We start from the raw sequence: 19,245 nt of genomic DNA on the forward strand, positions 1-19,245 counted from the left end.
AGCTGAATGGACACTAGAAACCTCCCCCAACTGACTCCTAAGTCGGTTACCTTGAGTGGCAGTAAAGAGCCCACAGAGTGTGAAGCAGGGGGTTGGGGGGAGTCAAATGAAAGTGCTGGTACAGTTTAGAGGGAAACAAGGACCTTTAAAATGAGAACACCATCAATTCTACTTGTCTACCTTTTTGTGTTTTGCAAGGTTGATTTGAGTAGGCATTTGTCCAAGGTTGGCTGCCCAGAGCAGAGGCTTTGTCCTTGAATCCGAGTGGTTCAGGAGATGCTGGGGACACTTGGAGAAGGGTGTGGGGACAAGGTTCTGAGGTCGTGTTGCACGCGCTGCAGAGCGCCTGGCCTGCCCACACAAGGAACTTCTAGGTGAGCTCAGTTCCTCCATCTGGAAAACTGTGTTGTTCCTTTGTGACACATTCCTTCGATCTCTAAAGGCCCTTAGCATACAGGAAGCAGCCTCCAGTCGGCCAGCAGGAATGCAGAGGCGCTGACGGAAAGGGGGCTCCTGTGCCCTCAGCGGCTCCTCTTTGTACCTGCCTTTTGACCTGGCCAAGTGTACGCTTCCTGGGCAGCAGCCACCTGCATCATCACCTCCGTCACTCACAGCATGCTGTTTGTCTTTCCTTTATACAGAGAAAAGAAGTTAAAGGCCAGGGTTCAAGAGTTGGTGAGCGCCTTGGAAAGACTCACCAAGAGCAGTGAAATCCGACACCAGCAATCAGCAGAGTTTGTCAATGACCTAAAGAGAGCCAACAGGTACACCCCGTTGCTTGTGAGTCGCCAGTGGTACTCTTGGGGGCTCAGGACCCCTGCACACTCATAAAAAACTGAGGACCTCAAAGAGCTTTGTTCTTATAATCTGTTGACACTTCTCATTTTAGAAACTAAAACAAGTTTTTAAAGTTTTTATTAATTTACTAAAAACCAGTAACTTCTTTACATGTAATATAAATGACCTTTTATTTTAAAAGAAACAACTTATTTTACAAAAAATAGAGTAGCACTGTTTTTAGTTTTGCAAATCCCTGATGTCTGGTTTGATAGGAGAGAACTAGATTCTCACAGTTGCTTCTGGCAATATATTGTTCTGAAACAGATCAAGACAGACGACTGTTGTCAGAAAATACAGGACCTCACAGGCCTCCCCGAAGGGGCTTTGGGACCCCTCAGGGGTCTTCGGGCCACACTTGAAGAGCCTTGAATGCACATGGAAGGTGTGTGGGGTGCTCTTTGGGCCCGCAGAGTGCGCCGGGGCGTACCCAGCCCTGGCTCATCGCTGCCCCTCCCTGGAGGGACAGAGGCCTGGGGCCTGCGGTGGACCCAGCCTTAGCCTTCGGGCTCCTGGGCTCAGAATCCCATGGCCCCAAAATGAAGGGAAGTGGCCATAGCCTCCCCGCCCTCATCCTCAGTGAGGTCCCTCAGGCTCGGGTGCGTGGCGAACCCCTTCCTGTATCTTACCCTTGACCATCTGTTGCAGGCAGCCATGGAACAGGCAGGCACAGTATTTGTATTTAATTGACAGATTTCTGGAATTCAGCTGCCTTCCTGCTTATTTTGGTTGTGGCTAGTTGGGATGGTTGGTTTAAACCCTGCTAATAAATGTGTTAGTGACAAGCCTCCGGCAGTCAGGCTGAATTGACCGTGGTTAGGCCTCAAGAGGAAGGGCCGTGGGAGCTGAAATACCACTTCCAATTCCCACCGAGAAAGCCGAGTGCCCTCTGTTTCTTCAGAGTGGTGCTCATGGGAACTGGCTGCCCCGTGGACGGCCACTGTGTGTCTTGGTGCTACCTCGGGGGACTCTTGCGTCTCATGTCCGTCTGTTCCCCCACAGCAACCTGGTGGCTGCCTATGAGAAAGCAAAGAAGAAGCATCAAAACAAACTGAAGAAGCTGGAGTCTCAGATGATGGCCATGGTGGAGAGACACGAGACCCAAGTGAGGATGCTCAAGCAAAGGATAGCTCTGCTGGAGGAGGAGAACTCAAGGCCACACACCAACGAAACTTCCCTTTAGTCGGCCCTCGGGCACCAAAGTTCTGCCCCCGGAAGGTCAGCTGTGGCGGGCTGCCGAGAAGGGCCCCGGGGATGGGGTACCTGTCGGGAGAGCTGAGGCAGACAGGCAGGTAGGTAGGTCAGCACCTGGACCAGGGGGGGCCATGGACTCAGCCCTCGGGGTGAGCGTCCCTGGTGCCGCTGTGTAGACTGTCCCGAGGACCCACGGACAACATGTAAATACCTGCTCTGTGTGCCGTGCTCAGCAGGCCTTGCTTCTGCTTCCAGCGCTGGCTTTGTCCCTTAGGGTTTTCTACTGTTTCCTTTCTTTTGGTAGACAGTGACCTTCTCTCTGGCGTCCCCGATTTCTCCTCCGACCTCCCTCGGGGGAAACCCTCACACACACACACAGGGGTGCGTGGATGTCCTCGCATCTAGATTTGCTCACTGCCAAGGCTGCCGACTCTAAGACCCAGGAGATGGTCCATGGGTGGCGCAGTCCTAGATATGAAGTTACAGGGCGAGCAGCCCCAGGGCTGTGCCTGACCCGTGGTGTGCGGGAGACGACCACCACCTCCCACGGTGGACCCAGGGCCGGGAAGGGCGCCCTCTTCTGGCTTTGGGACTGCCCCACCCATGGAGCCTCATCAACGGTCAAGGCTAGGAGCTGGGCTGGTGCGTGTATTGGAACTAAACTTTTATCTGCAATTTCATCAAGGACAGAGGAGCATTTTTAGTACTTTGCCCCCACCCCAGGGCACTCTATAATTGCTGTTTGCATGAAACAGTGTCCACCCACAGGAGGGTACCTGTAGCTCTGGCATGCCTCTCTTTCTCTAAGGGCAAGAGGCAGGACGCTGAGTAGTGAATATTTTGCAGGCTGAGCCCACCTATTTAAGAGATTGCTACCGAACCACCAGGTCAAGCCTTTGCTCCTGCTGTGATGAAGGGCAGGGGGTGAGGAAATGGTCCTCAAGGCCTCCTTTTATCCCCCAGATGTGGTGGTGATCGTTAGCATATGGTGCTTAAACAGGTTAAATTTCAAGCAAAATGCTGACAGGGCTGGGCAGGACCAAAGTACCTGAATTCTTTCAGGAAGGGCTTCCCTCTCAAATCCATTATTCCTCGTCTGCTGTCACTGTTTCACCCTTCCTTCTGTAGTCGCCCTACACTGAGCGCCACCCAAAAGGATCGCCTGCCATGTGCTCGGTAGCACCTGAAGATCCACCCAAGTGCCCTAGGAGAAATAAGTCCCAATGCCGCAGCTCACAGTTTTGCTTATGACCAGGTCATTGCCTTGGTGCCCCCATGTCCACAGCTCAGTGTCTGCTTTCAGAGAGCATGAATCAAGTTCCTCAGCCTTCCGCACTCTGGGGAATGACACTCTAGCCACCGCCTCCGAAGGCCGAGTCTTATCCCCCAAAGCACCCAACTCTCTCAGGTGAGCAGGGGAGGCTGCCAGATCTTCAGAAACAGTCACCTGCGTCAGTCTGCAGGACCCAGCTTTTGGGTGCTCTGATCGCTGAGACGATGCCTGCTGGTTCCTGTGTCTGTTACGAAAATGTCAGTCAGAGTTGGTTCTTGTTTGTGATTTCTTCAAATCAATTTTTACTCTTTGGGTTAAAATTTCACTTTGTCCCAAGGAAAATGTTTGGCTGGAAAGTATGTCCAAAAATGGTTTAATAGACAAAAATCATGGCTTCCCCAGCTTGCCCAGGGACATGTCCTCCAAGCGAACTGGGACATGCGTGCGAGGGGGGATGCAGCCATGGCTCTCTCTTGTGACTGAAAAACGTAGCTGACGCAGGAAGAACCAAGTCCTGTCTGCTGTCCCGTCTACCACTTACCCCGAGTCAGAACAGAGCGCCCACCCTTGAGGGTCCTGGAACCCTGCCAGACTGAGTCTCTGCTCTTCCATTAAGAGCCCCCGTATTACTGAAGCTACCTGGGCCTCGGAGTTCATACTTCAAGCTAATACTTTTTAAATATGTGGTGATTGGGTGAAAACTATTTCCCCAGTAAAACTGTTACTTTTATAAATGTATAGAATAAAAAAAAATCTATTAAATAGTTGATTTCCTTTCCTTGTAGTTTTCGAAGACTCCTTAAGACAAAATCCTTGCTGAAGGTGAACAGGCACTTGGTTATGTTAATTGTGGAGCCTATTAAAACTGCATTATTAAATGACCGCAGGTGCCTGGATAATTTTCCTTTTTTATAACCTGAATTCTTCTTTCTAAATAGAAGATGGTTTATATTAACATCTCTGTCAGGGGTAAAAACAGTGTTTTTCTAACTTGTATGAGGTTTTAAAAAAATCTTCAGACCTTCGTATTTTTGTTTTCTTCCAGCTTCCTCAGTGGTTTTTACCCCCTTAAGGCAGTTACCTTCTCTATTCAGAGTTCAGTCTTTGGCCCTTAGAGCAGCGGGCATGGGAAGGACGGACCCATTTCACAGTTCTCTCCGAGTGTATTTCCCACCACAGAATTGAGGTGGAAGGCACAGATAGAAGGGACTCCTGTCTGCAGCTGGCGGCATCTGTTCTGTCAAGCCCCGGGTGCTCCAGCTACCAGAACTGACAGACTTGTGAGGGGTAAGAAGTTCTTTGAGACTTTCACCAAAACCTGCTCATGATAAGTATCTATGTCATCGGATAGTCAGCTGACACTCATCACGCCCTGGCCCCAGAGGTACACCCGATGTCTCATCATTGCCATCTGCTGGCCTGTCAGGTCTCTGAGGTTAATGTCCACGCTGCTTCAAACTGGAAATGTTAAGTCAATAAAAAATTAAGTGCCAGTCAAACATAATTGCTCAACTCTCCTTTGCGATGCACGCACTTCTTAATTTCTCCTCTGGGCCTGCAGCAATACTTTACAGGAACCTCAGAACTCTGCTTTAGAACCTTGTCATTCTGCTTTTCCCGAAAGACGTCCAAATTAGAGCCTATAAGGTTTTTTCTTAAACTCCATTAGGATGTGGCTAGTAAGGATTTTATGACCCTTAAGGAAAACGTAAAAGTAGCTGACAGTGCTCTAGCTCCTAGCTCTGTAAAGATCAGTGGTCCCCAACATTTTTGGCATGAGGCACCGGTTTCCTGAAAGACAGTTTTTCCACAGAAGGGCAGGCAGGGGTGGAGGGACAGGAGTGCAGAGCTCAGGCGGTCATGCCAGCGACGCTTCGCTTGCTCAGCTGCCGCTCACCTCCTGCTGTGTGGCTGGGTGGGGAACGCCCGATATAATTATATTTAAAATGAAAAGCTGCCCCATGGTTACCTGATCTGAGCTAAACTCTGTCAGTGGCGTGAATTAAGAACCTCCATAGTTGCCTGTTCCCTTCTACAGTTGTTTTCCCATGGCCCATAAAAAATTATCCTGCAACTATCATTAATTATCTTAAACCCCTCAAGAGTTTAGGGTGCCATACTTGTGTTTTAGGAGAAGTGATGAGAAAGACATCAAGACTCCAAAAAACAAAACAAAAAAACCTTCAAACTTTTTTGAATGACTTCTGAAAATCATACAGTTCCAAAAAGTTTTAAGTTATTTGCAAATACATAACTGGGAGTATGTCTCATCCATGAAACTATTTAAAGTGAAAAATTTCATCATGTTCACTAAGTTTACAGCTGCACCTATTACTAGACGCAGCAAACAGAACTACAGTTAGTTCCTAGAGGCCAAAAGGGGAATGAGTAACTGATTAACATTTTTGCATTTTTAATTAGGGTACAGTCATAGTATTGTCAAGGGTGTTTGCGGGCGGAGAGGGAAGACATAAGTAAATGTGTTGGTTTTCTATAGCAGGTGACACTAAAATCATATAGCAGTTATTTTCTATTTAGCCAAAAGAATGTCCTGTTTGACAAGAAATAATAACAATCACCACCCACTTTTCACAGAGGCTTCCAAACTCCCTAGTGCTTTGTTTAGAGGCTGGGTACTACTTTGTAAAAGACACACAAAACTTGTTGCAAAACAAGAAGGATGCCTTTCCCTGAACACAGTTCTCCCTGAAGTTTATTCCAACCCTCTTCTAGTTTGCTGAAACCCTGTGTGTACGTAGGCCAGGTTGAAGTTAGCCCTGAACCTGTGTCCTTCCACAGCTCCTCCCGTTTCACACGCCCAGTTACTTTCTGACCGGCTATATTTGTATTCGCTAATAGATACATGCTGTAGGCTGCCAGGCACTAACTTTTTAGAACTGGAATCAGAATTACCAATGAATGCGATGCTGGATGCTGCTACCATAGCATCACTGAGCACTAATAGCTGTTAAAAAACAAGTGGAAAAGGATACAAGTTGGAATAGCAGCTGTTTATGAACTCCTGTTTTGCTGATTCCTGTGTAAAGGAAGCTAGTTTCACATACAGATAAATACATTTTTGGTTAATCTAAGTTATACTGGACACATACTCTATCGCTCGCATCTGAGTGAAATGTTGTACGTGACCGTGACGGGAAATCATTCTGTCCCAGTAACAGCAAATTCTTCCAGAGTCGAAGCAGATACAAATCACTCATCCACTAATCATCTGAAACACTAGCTCAGCAGAGCAGAGCAAGGTATATACAAATTCCCCCATTCACACTGATGACCTGCTTCCTTGTTCTTGCTCTACATTCACTTTTGCACTTTTTGCAAATCAAATTCGTGTGGAAAATGTTCTGTTTGTAGAACTCCTAGTATTCACTTACAGCGCTCACGTCCGGACTGCCGAGTGAGTGAGCCCCAGTCATCTGCTTCTGTTTGAATCTGGTGCAAAGACAACAAAATATGTTCCCTTCATTTCTGATGTTTTAAACACTGTCAAGACTTATTTACCTTGCATGAGATATAAGTTTCCTATTCTTTGAAAATGTGCTACTTTTATACCACCTGAATGTACTGTCAGTTATTAAAGCACACGTGACTAAGTTTGCATTTGTCAGTATTGTTCTGCTGTTTGTACTGAAAGTCTCCCTTTAAAGTTGCCACTTAGCACTGTACTATACCTTGTAATTTTTTAGATTCTTCATTTGTATGCTTTAAATGTCTCCAGATGCCTTTAGTTTTAGCTGCTGTAAAATAGCTACTTTGTGTTATTTGATATAGAATTGTTTTTAAAAATCTCCATTTATTTATACAAAGACATTTATAATATTTTACAAACATTCTTATATTCTGAATAAATATTTCTAATTCCATGATGTACTTTAAGTGTGTTCACTAAAGGGTAAGGCTATCCTTCTATAATACTATTTGTCTAATGTAAATATCAAATCTGGGATGTTTCACATTAAATCATGAGCCCCTAGGCAAAGCAGAGGCTAGAAGACAGACTATGTAAGGTCAAAACAGTCCAAGAAACCACATCTATCACCAATTTCTATTTGGCTGCCTTTTCAAGTTTGGTATGAATGGGAAGTTATTAAAGAATATTTTTCCTTTTTAAAAATCCCTGAAATGGAATACAATCAGGAATTCCGTACGTGACAAGAAAGTATGGTAAGCAGCTTTGCAACCTGTCACTTCTCATTATCGAAGCAAAGTACCTTTGACAGTACGAGTGTAATACCTTGGTCACTCGCACTATTTTAAATAAAAAATACTGTCACGTAACTGAGGTCTCTAGTAAAGAATGTACTACTTTCCCCCTGATATCCACGGACTATCAAACATTAAAAACCTGATTCTAGTGAAAATTCAAGACAAAATTTTATGTCTCTAACTCACACGAAAATCTTCCTTTAAAGCAACAACCAAACTGTAATTGTTTGAGATGGAAAATACATACCATTCTCTCATTTTTGCAGAGACACTCTACATTTTACTATTTCTTCCTATCATACAAGCATACCTTGAGCCCGTACATGTCGTCTGTTATTGGTCCAAAGAGATGCAACCACAATATGAGCAACTTGGGGCCTATAATAACAAGTAACAGCAGAAAACAAGTTCAGGTAGTAAGTAAATCTGCCCAAGCAGCAAAATTTATTGATATTGCACTACAGTCTAAATTTAACATGATAATGTTTTTACAGAAAGCCAGTATTTGATCAACTGCAAAGAAAATGTTTTAAAATACAAAGGAAACCTTCCATCATTCAAATTGTATTTTGTAATTTCTAAATTGTTGTTACATCAAAAAGCTTTCAAAAAGAACATTATAACTGTTAAGACATAGGAATTTGTGCATTTTCTCAGCTTGCATTTCTAGAAAACTGAAGTGCAGTAACCCTGCAAACATTTCAACTCCCAGTTCATAAACACGAATCACTCCTTTTATGATAGTCACACCCCATTTAAGTGAAAATCAGTCATTAACATTGAGGGAAAGAGACCAAGCTACTGTTCAGCCAGAATGTAATACACCCAGAAATACAATAAACCTGTTCTAAAGGCATCAACTGTTGTAACTACAGGGTGAACCCAACAGGTATTTTGGGGCTCCTTTTCTGCTCTCCCCAAATGTTTGACAATTGACCAAAACAAGCACCAAGAATTTCATTACTATATAGACAGGAAACCTCTCAATGTAAAGTTTACTTACACAGTCTTTGTCCAAACATTGAAGTTCCCTAAGGTAAAGTAATAAAATGCTGCTATAATTTAAGGCAAAAATTAAATGCTAAGTCATTTCACATAAGACAACAATGACAGTAATCACATTTATTCTGAAGTCCAGTTTTCTCAAGAGTATCATATACTTAGTGAAACCATTTCAATTTTTTTCTACCAGCTTTTTAAGGCCCAAGTAATTTGTTACATAACTCAGCATAAATATCTTCACCTTTTTCAGACTAACACTATTCCCAAGAAAATTGTTTTAGGACTGCATATCCTCCATGAACATTACCTAGTCCCCACAGCATAAAAGACGTTTTACTCATATCTTGTTTTGGAAATAAGCAGAGTATAAAAGAAAACCAATTCTTACTCCCCTTCCCATCCAAACTAAATAGTTTGCCTTTATTTTGCTTAGACAAAAGACTTACATTTCACTTAAATTAGCTAATACATGAATTATAATGTCATTAATCATTTTATTCTGAAATTATTTGAAATCTTCATTAAAACCAACAAGTAAAATTAAAAATCTGAATTGTATGAGTCAGTACCTACCAAAGACAATTTTTATAAGGTAATAAGCCAATAAGCAAACTTCAAACACAATTATAAGAAATGTGTGTATATATACAAATATATATGTAAAATAGTTCATGATTTTATATTCCTTCCCTATTTATTACTGAAGGAAAAGATTTGTAATATTTATCAAATGAAGGACAGGTTAGCTGTCTCCTGTCCTAATTCTGAAGAAAAATATAAGCAAAAAAGCAAAATTAAAGACAATTCTTTGGACAGTTGCATTTGAAACTAAAAGATACTTGAACAAGATCCAAACGGACCCTTACAATGAGCAGCGAGGCGGCAGTGCCCCAGGCAGCAGTGAGTGGCACTGGAAAACTCCCGCCGGTGTCTCTGTGCTGTCCTGTCAGTGCGCATCACAGGGAAAGGACACGACGAGCGTCAGTCCACTGCCGCTCATTCATTCCAAAAGTATTAGCACATCCCACCAACCAAACTGCTGAGGATCAGTTATTGCCTCTCTCCATCTCATTCACTGTCGACACCCTTTGCTTTCATTTGCTGCCATCCACAGCCTATTCCTCAATATCACAAAAAATAAGCCAAGATATCATTTTACAAAGAATTAGCTAACTAAAAGCTTGAGAAATGACTAACACTGTAGACTTGTGCCCCAAATGTTTCACACCAGAGTTTGTAGCTATAGATTGCTTTAGAGAGCTCCGGGTCAATGAATTAAAAAATTGTTACATTCCAACTTAAAAAGGACCACAGCCTAAGAGTATTAACTAAGACCCCTCACAGACTGAGGACCAGAAGAACACTGCTCATTTCACCCTAGAAAATACAGTTTTCTTGTTCCCCATACATTGAGAGATTCAAAATAGCACAGGTGTCTACAGTCCTCCAATGTGCTTTATGGCCCAAGGGTCAGTGAGATCGACTCTGGAAGGCAAGATAGATTGCTGCTCACACGTTCCCACCGAGGCAGATTCGCCCTGGGTATGGCGCACAAATAAAGAGAAAAAAGCTTCTACAGAAGGGCCAATACAAGGAGGGCAGGGAGAGGAGGGAGAGGGACTCAATGGCTTCCTCCTGGCTAGTCACACCAAGAAAAAGGATTAAGAAACAGGTCATCAAGTGGTAAGACAGAAGCCAATAACCACACCACCACCCAAATGCCTGCAAGAATCCTCCCACCAAAAAAAGCAGTAAATATATGTTCAGGGTCTTATTCTTCCACCAATGGACTAAAAGACTAAAGTCTACTAAGAGGGTCCATGTGGAACAAAGTTATAAACCAAGGAAACTGATTTCTGTATTGAATCCCTTTCCCCAGAGCACCCTTGACCAACACCACACAGTTAATGCAAGCACCTTGGCAAGGTTAGTTCCTTTTAGGTTTTGCTTTTCAAGCTGCTACCATAGCTAGACCATGTTCTCTGCTAACCACAGAAGGCCCAAGACAAATGGCATCTTTTAAACTAATAATTTCATTAATCTGGCAACCCAGATTACAGATTCAATTATAAACATTTCTCAAGACAGACTTCCGCATACTTTATTAGTTTTATTTATATTTCTTTGTACAATACTTCATGTTAAACTCTGAGCAACTAAGCTCTTAGAAGTTGCCAGCCCTTCAAGTCCACTCCCTTGCATGAGAGGTAGCTTTAAAACTGTTTCCCTAGCTATGTATAGACTACTTAGTATTTCCATAATAAATTCTATTTGTCACAGGCAACTAGATGGAAAGGAATGGATCACCATTCAGGACAAATGCACAGCTACCGCGTGAAGTGACTGAGGCTGTGTGCGCCCCTGCAGGGAAGCAGTGCGCTCCGGTATGGCTGCAGCTGCAAAGCATCAGCACAGGAAAGACCAGACTCTCAAACACTGATCTTTAAAGTGAGAAAATTTACTACAGATTTACTGGATTGCTTGGCCACCATACTTGGGAAAAAATAACTTTATCCCTACTTGGGAGAAAATGCCTGGTAATGGCCAAGCTGCCTGGACTAGGCAAGGCTCCCATTTCTAGCCTAGGACCTCATACAGCACTCATCTTCCATGATTTCTTCCTTATGCTCTTTGTCCAGCAAAAATATACCTATCTTCTCTCTTCAGGGCACTTTTGTTTTAAAATAACAACCTATAATGTTTCTGAAACTGCAGTCCTGATACCCAGATTTCTCCTTGGGAAGGAAGCGCAGCAGAGCCTTGCCTGGCCGTCTGCAACCTGCCATCTTAATGACACAGAAGTACGAACTTCAAGAGTAACTCAATTCTAGGGAAAAAGGAAGTTGAGAAAGCCCAGAATAATCTCTCTTTTAGAATTTTTGGCAACTATACAAATGCACTTTAAAGTCTCAGGACAGAATGCAAAATGAGGAGCTCTAGCTAGGCTTTAAAAGCTATCAGGAATAAGGTTTAACAAAATTGTTGTGTTACTAACAACTGTTTACCTAGAAACAGGTACTTAAAGGTAAAGGATATTGACACCTTCAGACAAAATAAGAGTTTGTCTTGTTTATCTTTAATGTTACAGCAATACATGGGCCCCTCTTCCAGACTAGTATATCATCCAAATCAAAATTACTAGATAACAATTATTTTTCTTCAATCACAAAAATGTTAATGAATCTAATCTTATAACTATGATTAATATGCAAAGAAAATACTGCCTCAGAGAATAACAGACGATAGATGGCAAACAAAACAAAATTTCTGGAGGAGGCAAAGAGAAGTCCAATGGTACAAAAATGTAGAAAGCCAAGAGATCTTATCAATAGTAAGAAAAATAACTTGACAAACTTTTATAATTGACTTTGTCCTTACTGTTCAAGTGAACTACCTATTGGAAACCCCCCGCCCCCCAAAAAAGGATAAATGAGAGACTAGGTAATGAAATGTTTTGAATACACACATGCACTCAGACCTGAACATTTCTAAAGACCAGTACAGTATGTTAAGTTTTATAGAAGAGTTTAATCCCTACAGGAGGATGCTATTCACTTAGATTTGAGTTCTTTTTATTTGATATTACAGTAGTCCCCACTTACCCAGAGATGCTTTCCAAGATCCCCAGTGGATGCCTGAAACCACGGATAGTACCAAACCCTATACATACTAGTTTTCCTATATATACATATCTTTTCATTTAAATGAAGCACATTCGAGTTGCCCGCATCACTCCTCTTGCGCTTTGGGGCCATTATTAAGATAAGGGTTACTTGAACACAAGCAATGTGATGCCGTGAGTCAATCTGACAGCCCCGATGGGCGCTAAGTGACTAAAGGGCAGGGAGGGCAGGGAGTATGCACAGCGTGACCCACGGCACCCAGGGGTGAGGTGAGGCCCTGGGTGGAGGGAGCTGCACAGCATGAGATTTCATCACGCAACTCAGAACAACACACAGTCTAAAACTTAAATTTCCATTTATTATTTTCAGACCACAGTTGCTTGTGGGTAACTAAAACCACAGACAGCAAAGCTGTGGATAAGTGAGGACTACTGAACAAATTACTAAAAGACAAAGTACCAACCCAATCTTATAGGACAAAATTAATTTTGCTATGTTTCACTACATGTCTTTATCTGTACTGACTGATATTTAATAGAGAAATAAGGATATCCAAAGCTCCAAGCAGCAAGCGGTGGCCACAGCCCCTCTGACAGCACAGAGGTGCCTATGTACGTTTACATGAGAATCCAACTTAATTTGCAAAATTCTCCAATCGAATTTCATCCACGCTCATAAGAGTTCTATTAAGTTCTCAGACAACTTCAAATGCTCATGTCTCAGAAGAGTGTCACTGTTTGAAATTTTGAAATCCTAAAACCATTCACTTGTTATTTTTTAATGAAAAGTTATGAAAGCATGTAAACCATACCCCTATCTTTTGGATTACTATGGTTAGGTACAAATGCAATTCATTAAACATCTTACGAAACAGTACAGTTATATATAAAAGCACCTACAAAATTTTTAAAAATAAAGGATTCACAGTGCACTGAACCTTGGAACATGTAAGGTTGGAACATAGGAACGTTTAAAAAGTGGATTCAAAGACCTATTTCTCTCTCAAAGACATAAACATAATGAAGCCAACACAACTACTCTTCTCATCTAGCTTAAAATGCAGCACACAGGAGGAAATTATTGCATATTCAGCACACTTCATCACTTGATTTCTTCAAACCATGCTACATTTTCTCCAAGGAGAAATCCAGTTCTGTGCTAAGCATGGCCTTTCTCAAGGACACCTGCACAATGAGACACTAACACACAGGTTCGAGGGAGTAAGTATAGCAGATGTACATAAAGCAGAGACATCCAACTCACACATTTTCTGCATAGTTTAGTCACATCACACACATAAACTTAACTCACATCTTTTAACTTTATTTTTACCTCAAACTGTCAAGATAGCTAAAAGCCTCAAGTTATCAAATTCCCATCCCAACAAGACCCTTATTTGTTCCACAGTGCATTAGTGAGGCAGCACAACAGCAGTAACATTGAACTATGGCTAAACCACCATAAATGAAAAGAGATAATTTGTTGGTTCTTGAAAAGGCTCAACACTATTAGAAGACATACTTCTGATAACTCACTCTAATCTCTTTTGCTTTAATAGAGAGCTGAAAAATCCAACTCTAGGCACCAGAAAGACTGACCATAGTACTCACTCAAAAAAAGAAAAAAACATACAAAATTACTAAAAATTAAATGGTTTCCAGATGACAGTAAACGAGTGAAAATGATTTACCTGCAAGGCAAATGAAGTTTTCACTCCCTTACCAATTTAACAGATATCTGGAATGCTGGGACCAACTATAAATATGGCTCAAGGAGACCCAAGCAAAGCAGCTGTATTTCTGGAAAGAAGAGTAAGAACTTCCAAACACAATCAAAGAATGCATTTAAAAAGTCACAAAAAGATTCAAAAAGTTGTCACATTAAAAGATGCAGGACTGTAAAAAACCTAATTCTAAACACAATGCTGTAATTGTGAATTCTCCTGCTTAGCACCAAGAGGGTGACACTCTCATTAATAAATAGAATTTCTCCTTTAAAATCAAGCCATTTAAAAGCTAAAGCAAAGTTATACCAAGTGAATTCCTTACAATATTTCCTTTGAAAGTCCCATGGGTTACACAGAACTCCTATTAAATAGGCTATCTATACAGAATAAAGAATTTCTACAATAAAATTTACAAGCAGAGATATATTTTGTGGATACCACATGTAAAAAACGATTTTTAAAACCCACATGACAGATGCACACGCACGCATATGCTCCCCCCCCCCCCCCCCACAAAGAAACACCTTCACTGAGGTCAGAAGCAGCCCAAACTCTAAAGCCCCCGTACAGCCCTGGTGATTGTCCTCCGGTATAGCTGAAATCCTTCTTACAAAGGGCACTGCCACCCTCATTTGGATTTAAGAATCCTGAAAGAGCAAAATACATTCCTAGGAGCGAGCCGTGTGTGTTACGTCCATGTTCTGCCCCACCCCACCCCCAAGAGAAGCGTCCCTGGTGCTTGGGGAGCACACACCCCGTCTAGCCTCGCTCCGTCACCTAGGGGCCCCAAGCATGCTGATCAAAGCAAGTCACTCTCTGCCACTGCTGCAAACTGGAACCGAATATAACATCAGTTTCCACAGATCAACACTGAGATGCAACATAAAACCTAATAATGTCAGTATTCCATAGGTATTTACACAACCGTGATATAGAATATACCTTCTCAAGAACAAAATCATTCTACGATACTAAAGGGCTGGCGGCAGGGTGGTGAAGACATGACCGAGGCAGCTGCTGCGTCCTTGCCTCCATGCTCTCTGCTCCCCTCTCCCCAGCAGTCTCACGGGTTTACCGGTTACATGCAGCGCGACACAAAATTAGGGCAGCAACTTCCCACCCAACCAACTCGGTCCCTCTCTAGGCTGAGGACTTTGTCCTTTAATGAAGTGCTAAGAGTTCATTTTGAACATGAACATTATGTAGCAGATACTGGCTCTAAATAAAACCTTTCGACAAAACTTCAAGCAGAGGAGGATTAGAGAACCTAAGTGGTTAAAAGCAAAGAAACATGCTAAATGCCACCAGAGAAGATGACCTGCAATCTTAACTTCCGTGACATTTCAGCTCTTATGTTCATTTAATAAATTATGTATTTTGTTTCTTTTAAAATTTCAAAATAAGGAAACTATCATTGTAATCACTGAAGTGGGTAGATAGAGCATTTCCATTACCTTGATAACTCAAACACTATTTTCTTGATCAGAATATAAAATAAAAACCACGATCACAGGAAAACAAATGTCCTCATAAAAAGCAACTTAAATTCATTAAACACTGAAAAGGTACATTTGTATAAAAAAGCTATAAAACTGCATTTACAGTCCAAATTCATGTTTTCTTTCTACTCTCTCTTCTGCTCAGAGAATAGTCTTTTCAGAAACATCACTGTCTCCTTGCATTTCTTTACAACACCTGAGAAAGGTAAGGCTCGGAGAGAGACACCCACTCAAATGCGACAGGTCTCTGCTCTTGGACTTCCACAACACATCTGCTGCTATCAAAGGTCCAAGATTTTCATTATAGCATTATGGTCAAACTTGAAACTCAAAAAGGCTCTGGATGAAAAGGGCAACTTGCAGTGTCCATTACATGCCACAGTCTGTCCCTCAGCATGTTCTAGCAACTGGTCTTCACCAGAGCAAGCTAAGTCATAAGCAGCATCTGTGTAAGAAACAAAAGAAATAAGCTCAGTAACTGAATAAGAAATAAAATACAGCCCTTCACCTTTTGGTATGAAGGAATTCATCATGTATAGTATATATTTATCTCCCATACTCTTAACCTAAGTTGAACCACCAAGGTATTTTCCTTTCCCTGAACTCATCTGAATTTCTAATGTTATTGCTGATTTCCACAAACATTCAAAATCTTATTTTAAGACCTGTAATATTTACTTGTTTTCAAAAATGAGCATACCTTTGTTTACCTCCAATATATATTCTGTGCCAAAATAATGGGAGTTTCTTGACAGAAATCAAAATGTAAGCATTGTAAGGTTAAAATTACATTATAAGATTTGTAAAGATTCCAATTTAGAAAAATAAAGCTGAAATTTTATCTGGAGCTCACCAATGTTCAGGGAATATATCAACCTAAAGAAAAATCCAACTTTTCAAAACCATAATACAACAAAGCACTAATTTATCAGGTTTAGGGGGCGGGGAGCGGTTTGTTGGTTTTTTTAAGTAGAGGAGGGGCCTGACTAGGAAGTATGTTTGGAATAGACACCAAGAGGCTGAGACAAAACGTCTGAAGCGAGGTTTCCCAAGACCAGATCCCTTTTATACTTCCTTCTTAAGACAACTCAAAATGTTATATATCCATATCATGCCCAACTAAGCTGTGTATACAAAGGTATAGTGTACCTTCTTTAATGTTCCTGAACATAAGACTTTTTAAGGATTTTGTGTATCAAATTATTTCTGAACTTACGTTAATTAAACCATCATATTAAATAAACTTATGTCCCTACCAGCCAAGGTGTCCAAAAAAATCCTATTGGGAGGATTCCTATCCCCATAACTTATCTATACTAAAATAATGACAGTTTCTGCTTCTTCACAGTTAACCTTAACTTTCCAAAGCAGGATTAAGGCATCTCTTTTAAAATAGCTTTTATTTTGCTTAAATCATAGACAGTACTCAAAAAAATATTATAATGCTTTTTATTTCTTAGACTTTTCCACATGAAAGCCTTAAATTAAATGGCGATTAAGTGTGTATCTACTGCACAGGGAATTTCACAAAATTCAAAATAGGAGTGAAGAAAAAACAGTCTAATGTACTTCCAAATTAAATCAGTATTGCTAAAGAGCTTTCTACATTCATCAGCTTTACTTTCAAATCAGATCACACACTTACTCTTCATAAGTGAGGATGAAGAACTTCCAAATGCCATTTTAATATGAGCTATCTGCAGTACCACTTTAAAAAGTTGATCACCACCTCGAAAACAGAGGAAATGCTCCCCTTCTGAAATCAATGCACCTGTTACATATATTCTGTATATCACATAGAATGATGTCTCTTCCCTTTAAAATACTTGGCTCTACTCCCCATCTAACCCTTAAGCAATTATTTATTTATCTATAATATTCAGGTACAGCACCAAGGCTTGACATTTACGAAATAAATAGCACAATGAAAGGGCAAATAATTTCATCTTGATCATTTAAATAAATTCATTTAAGCCAGTTTCATATTTAGAGAACTTGACCACAAATATGAACTCTCTCTAAAGAAATGTGCAACTCTTTCTGCTTATGCGTTATGTTTTATTACACACTCCAGTAAAATCAAGGTTAGGCCAAACCAAATCCCATGAGTCAGAGATTTCAAAAGAAAATGACTTGCCTGTTTCAAAATTATCCTGAAGTTTTCGTGGATGAAGTTTCTTTTCACATTTCTGTTTAAAAAAAATAAACATATACAATATACCATTTCCAGTTATTTCAATTATAAATGAAGGTACCTACTTTTAAAATGTAATATACTGTGAACATGTTTCTTTTACAATACATACAAATCTATACCATCATTTGTAATTACTACAAGGTAGTGTTATTGTATAGATCTACGATTGTGCACTTAATATTATCTTCTTGGATATTAACATAGTTTCCAGGTTTTCATTATTAAAAAGAGTAATGGGGTGACTGTTCTTTTAAGTGTTGGCAGTCCTCAACGATACACAACTAGATATCTCATCTTTACCAATCTGAAAGGAAAAAGTACAATAAGTGAAGGGCAAGTAGTCTAACAGTTAACTGATTTTTAACACGTCTTTGATAGTGAACTCAGTAAGCCCCAAGTTATGTAGAGCAACTAAGGAATTCAGGTAAAATATTTTTGCTAAAAAAATTACTATTATCACCCACTGTTAAAGAAAGAAAAATAGGTAAGTCTACAACAAAACAATTCAATATACAAAGAACAGGACTTACAGAAAAGATAAGCAAAACCATTAGTTATGAATACTTTCTGGAGCACAGACTAAAAGAATGGAAGTAAATGCTTAAAATGGTCCATTATTTGTCTCTACGACTAAACTAATTACAAAATACTGGCTATATTTTGTTTATTTTTAATTTTTAAAATTCTACCCACTTGAAGGAAAAAACACATTATAATATTCCTACAAACTTTTAACTTCATTAAAATAATATAGGCTCTATTTAGAATATAGGCAGAATATCCAAGAACTTCCTTGACAAAATAGGGATGACTACATTGTTTTCATAGTATTAAAATTAATTTAAATAACCACATAAAAAAACAAGCATTACATGTGCCACTGAATCAATGTTAACAAACCTATAACTGAAAGTAGCCAAAAAGATTTTTAGTGGGTAACTGTACAATTTCACTCCATAAAAATCCTTTATCTCGATATGCCTTGAAAATGTCTTTTTCCCCACTCTTAAAAAGGGCAAAGTCACTGCTTAGTGTGAGAACTGTAATTCTTACCATCAAGGAATTCTGCTGCTTGGCTGGCTGGCTGTGGACCCCATTTGTTCTTTTCTTTTGATTAGGTGAGTCTTGATACTGTTTTCTGCCATTTCCCCTCATACTTTGATTCTGCTTTTACAATAAGGAAAGATAAAATGTAAACCTAGACTATAATGTAATAGGGAAAAAGAACACACCCCTATGAATTTGATAAGCTGGTTAAATCAGAGTGTAGCAAAGAACCTCCCTACCCAAAAAACCTTACTAAAACATTGGGGAATCATACCATATCAATATTTTTTTCTAATAAAAGATAGTGTTTCACAAAGCAAGGGTCCTAGGAATCTTTCCACACCTCTTACCTTATCCCATTTCTGCTTACAGATTGTTTCGGTATGAGTTAAAAAACAATGGGAAGGTAAAGGAACAAGTATGAAAACCTTACAGGACTGCCCAAAAAAAGCTCTCTGGGAGGGAATGTCAAGGCACAATGGCCGCAGTTCTTAAAACCGGAAATATGCAGCAGATGCAATCATCAGTTACCATATAATCCACTTTAAATTGATAAATAAGTATTTTAAAATATTCTCATTTTATAAAGTAAAGCCTAGTGTTTCAAAAAATTTGAGCCATTA

General features: G+C 40.5%; 2 protein-coding genes across 4 annotated transcripts in view; one reads left to right on the plus strand and one right to left on the minus strand.

The window, feature by feature from the left end:
* MCC (MCC regulator of WNT signaling pathway) overlaps positions 1-4,827 on the plus strand; it is a 405,074-nt gene extending 400,247 nt beyond the window's left edge. For both annotated transcript variants that reach the window (XM_054589958.1, XM_054589957.1), the window contains 2 exons: positions 642-764; positions 1,840-4,827. In XM_054589958.1, coding sequence (XP_054445933.1) covers positions 642-764; positions 1,840-2,020 — 304 coding nt within the window. In that variant the 3' untranslated portion in view covers positions 2,021-4,827. The remainder of the gene's footprint in view (positions 1-641; positions 765-1,839) is intronic.
* A 1,633-nt stretch (positions 4,828-6,460) lies between these two features.
* The window catches only part of DCP2 (decapping mRNA 2), a 50,702-nt gene continuing 37,917 nt past the window's right edge, over positions 6,461-19,245 (minus strand). The window contains exons 9-13 of one of the 2 annotated variants that reach the window (XM_054589960.1): positions 18,629-18,739; positions 17,516-17,567; positions 15,609-15,823; positions 7,839-7,906; positions 6,461-6,754 (exon numbers count right to left, since the gene is read on the minus strand). In XM_054589960.1, the coding sequence (XP_054445935.1) occupies positions 15,660-15,823; positions 17,516-17,567; positions 18,629-18,739 (327 nt within the window). In that variant the 3' untranslated portion in view covers positions 6,461-6,754; positions 7,839-7,906; positions 15,609-15,659. Of the gene's footprint in view, positions 6,755-7,838; positions 7,907-15,608; positions 15,824-17,217; positions 17,568-18,628; positions 18,743-19,245 lie in introns of those variants that run through there. The other variant, XM_054589959.1, reaches the window with a different exon arrangement.

Source organism: Pteronotus mesoamericanus, unplaced genomic scaffold (genome assembly GCF_021234165.1).
Source record: "Pteronotus mesoamericanus isolate MK-2021 breed Mesoamerican mustached bat unplaced genomic scaffold, CSHL_Meso_final scaffold_167, whole genome shotgun sequence".
Taxonomy (NCBI): domain Eukaryota; kingdom Metazoa; phylum Chordata; class Mammalia; order Chiroptera; family Mormoopidae; genus Pteronotus; species Pteronotus mesoamericanus.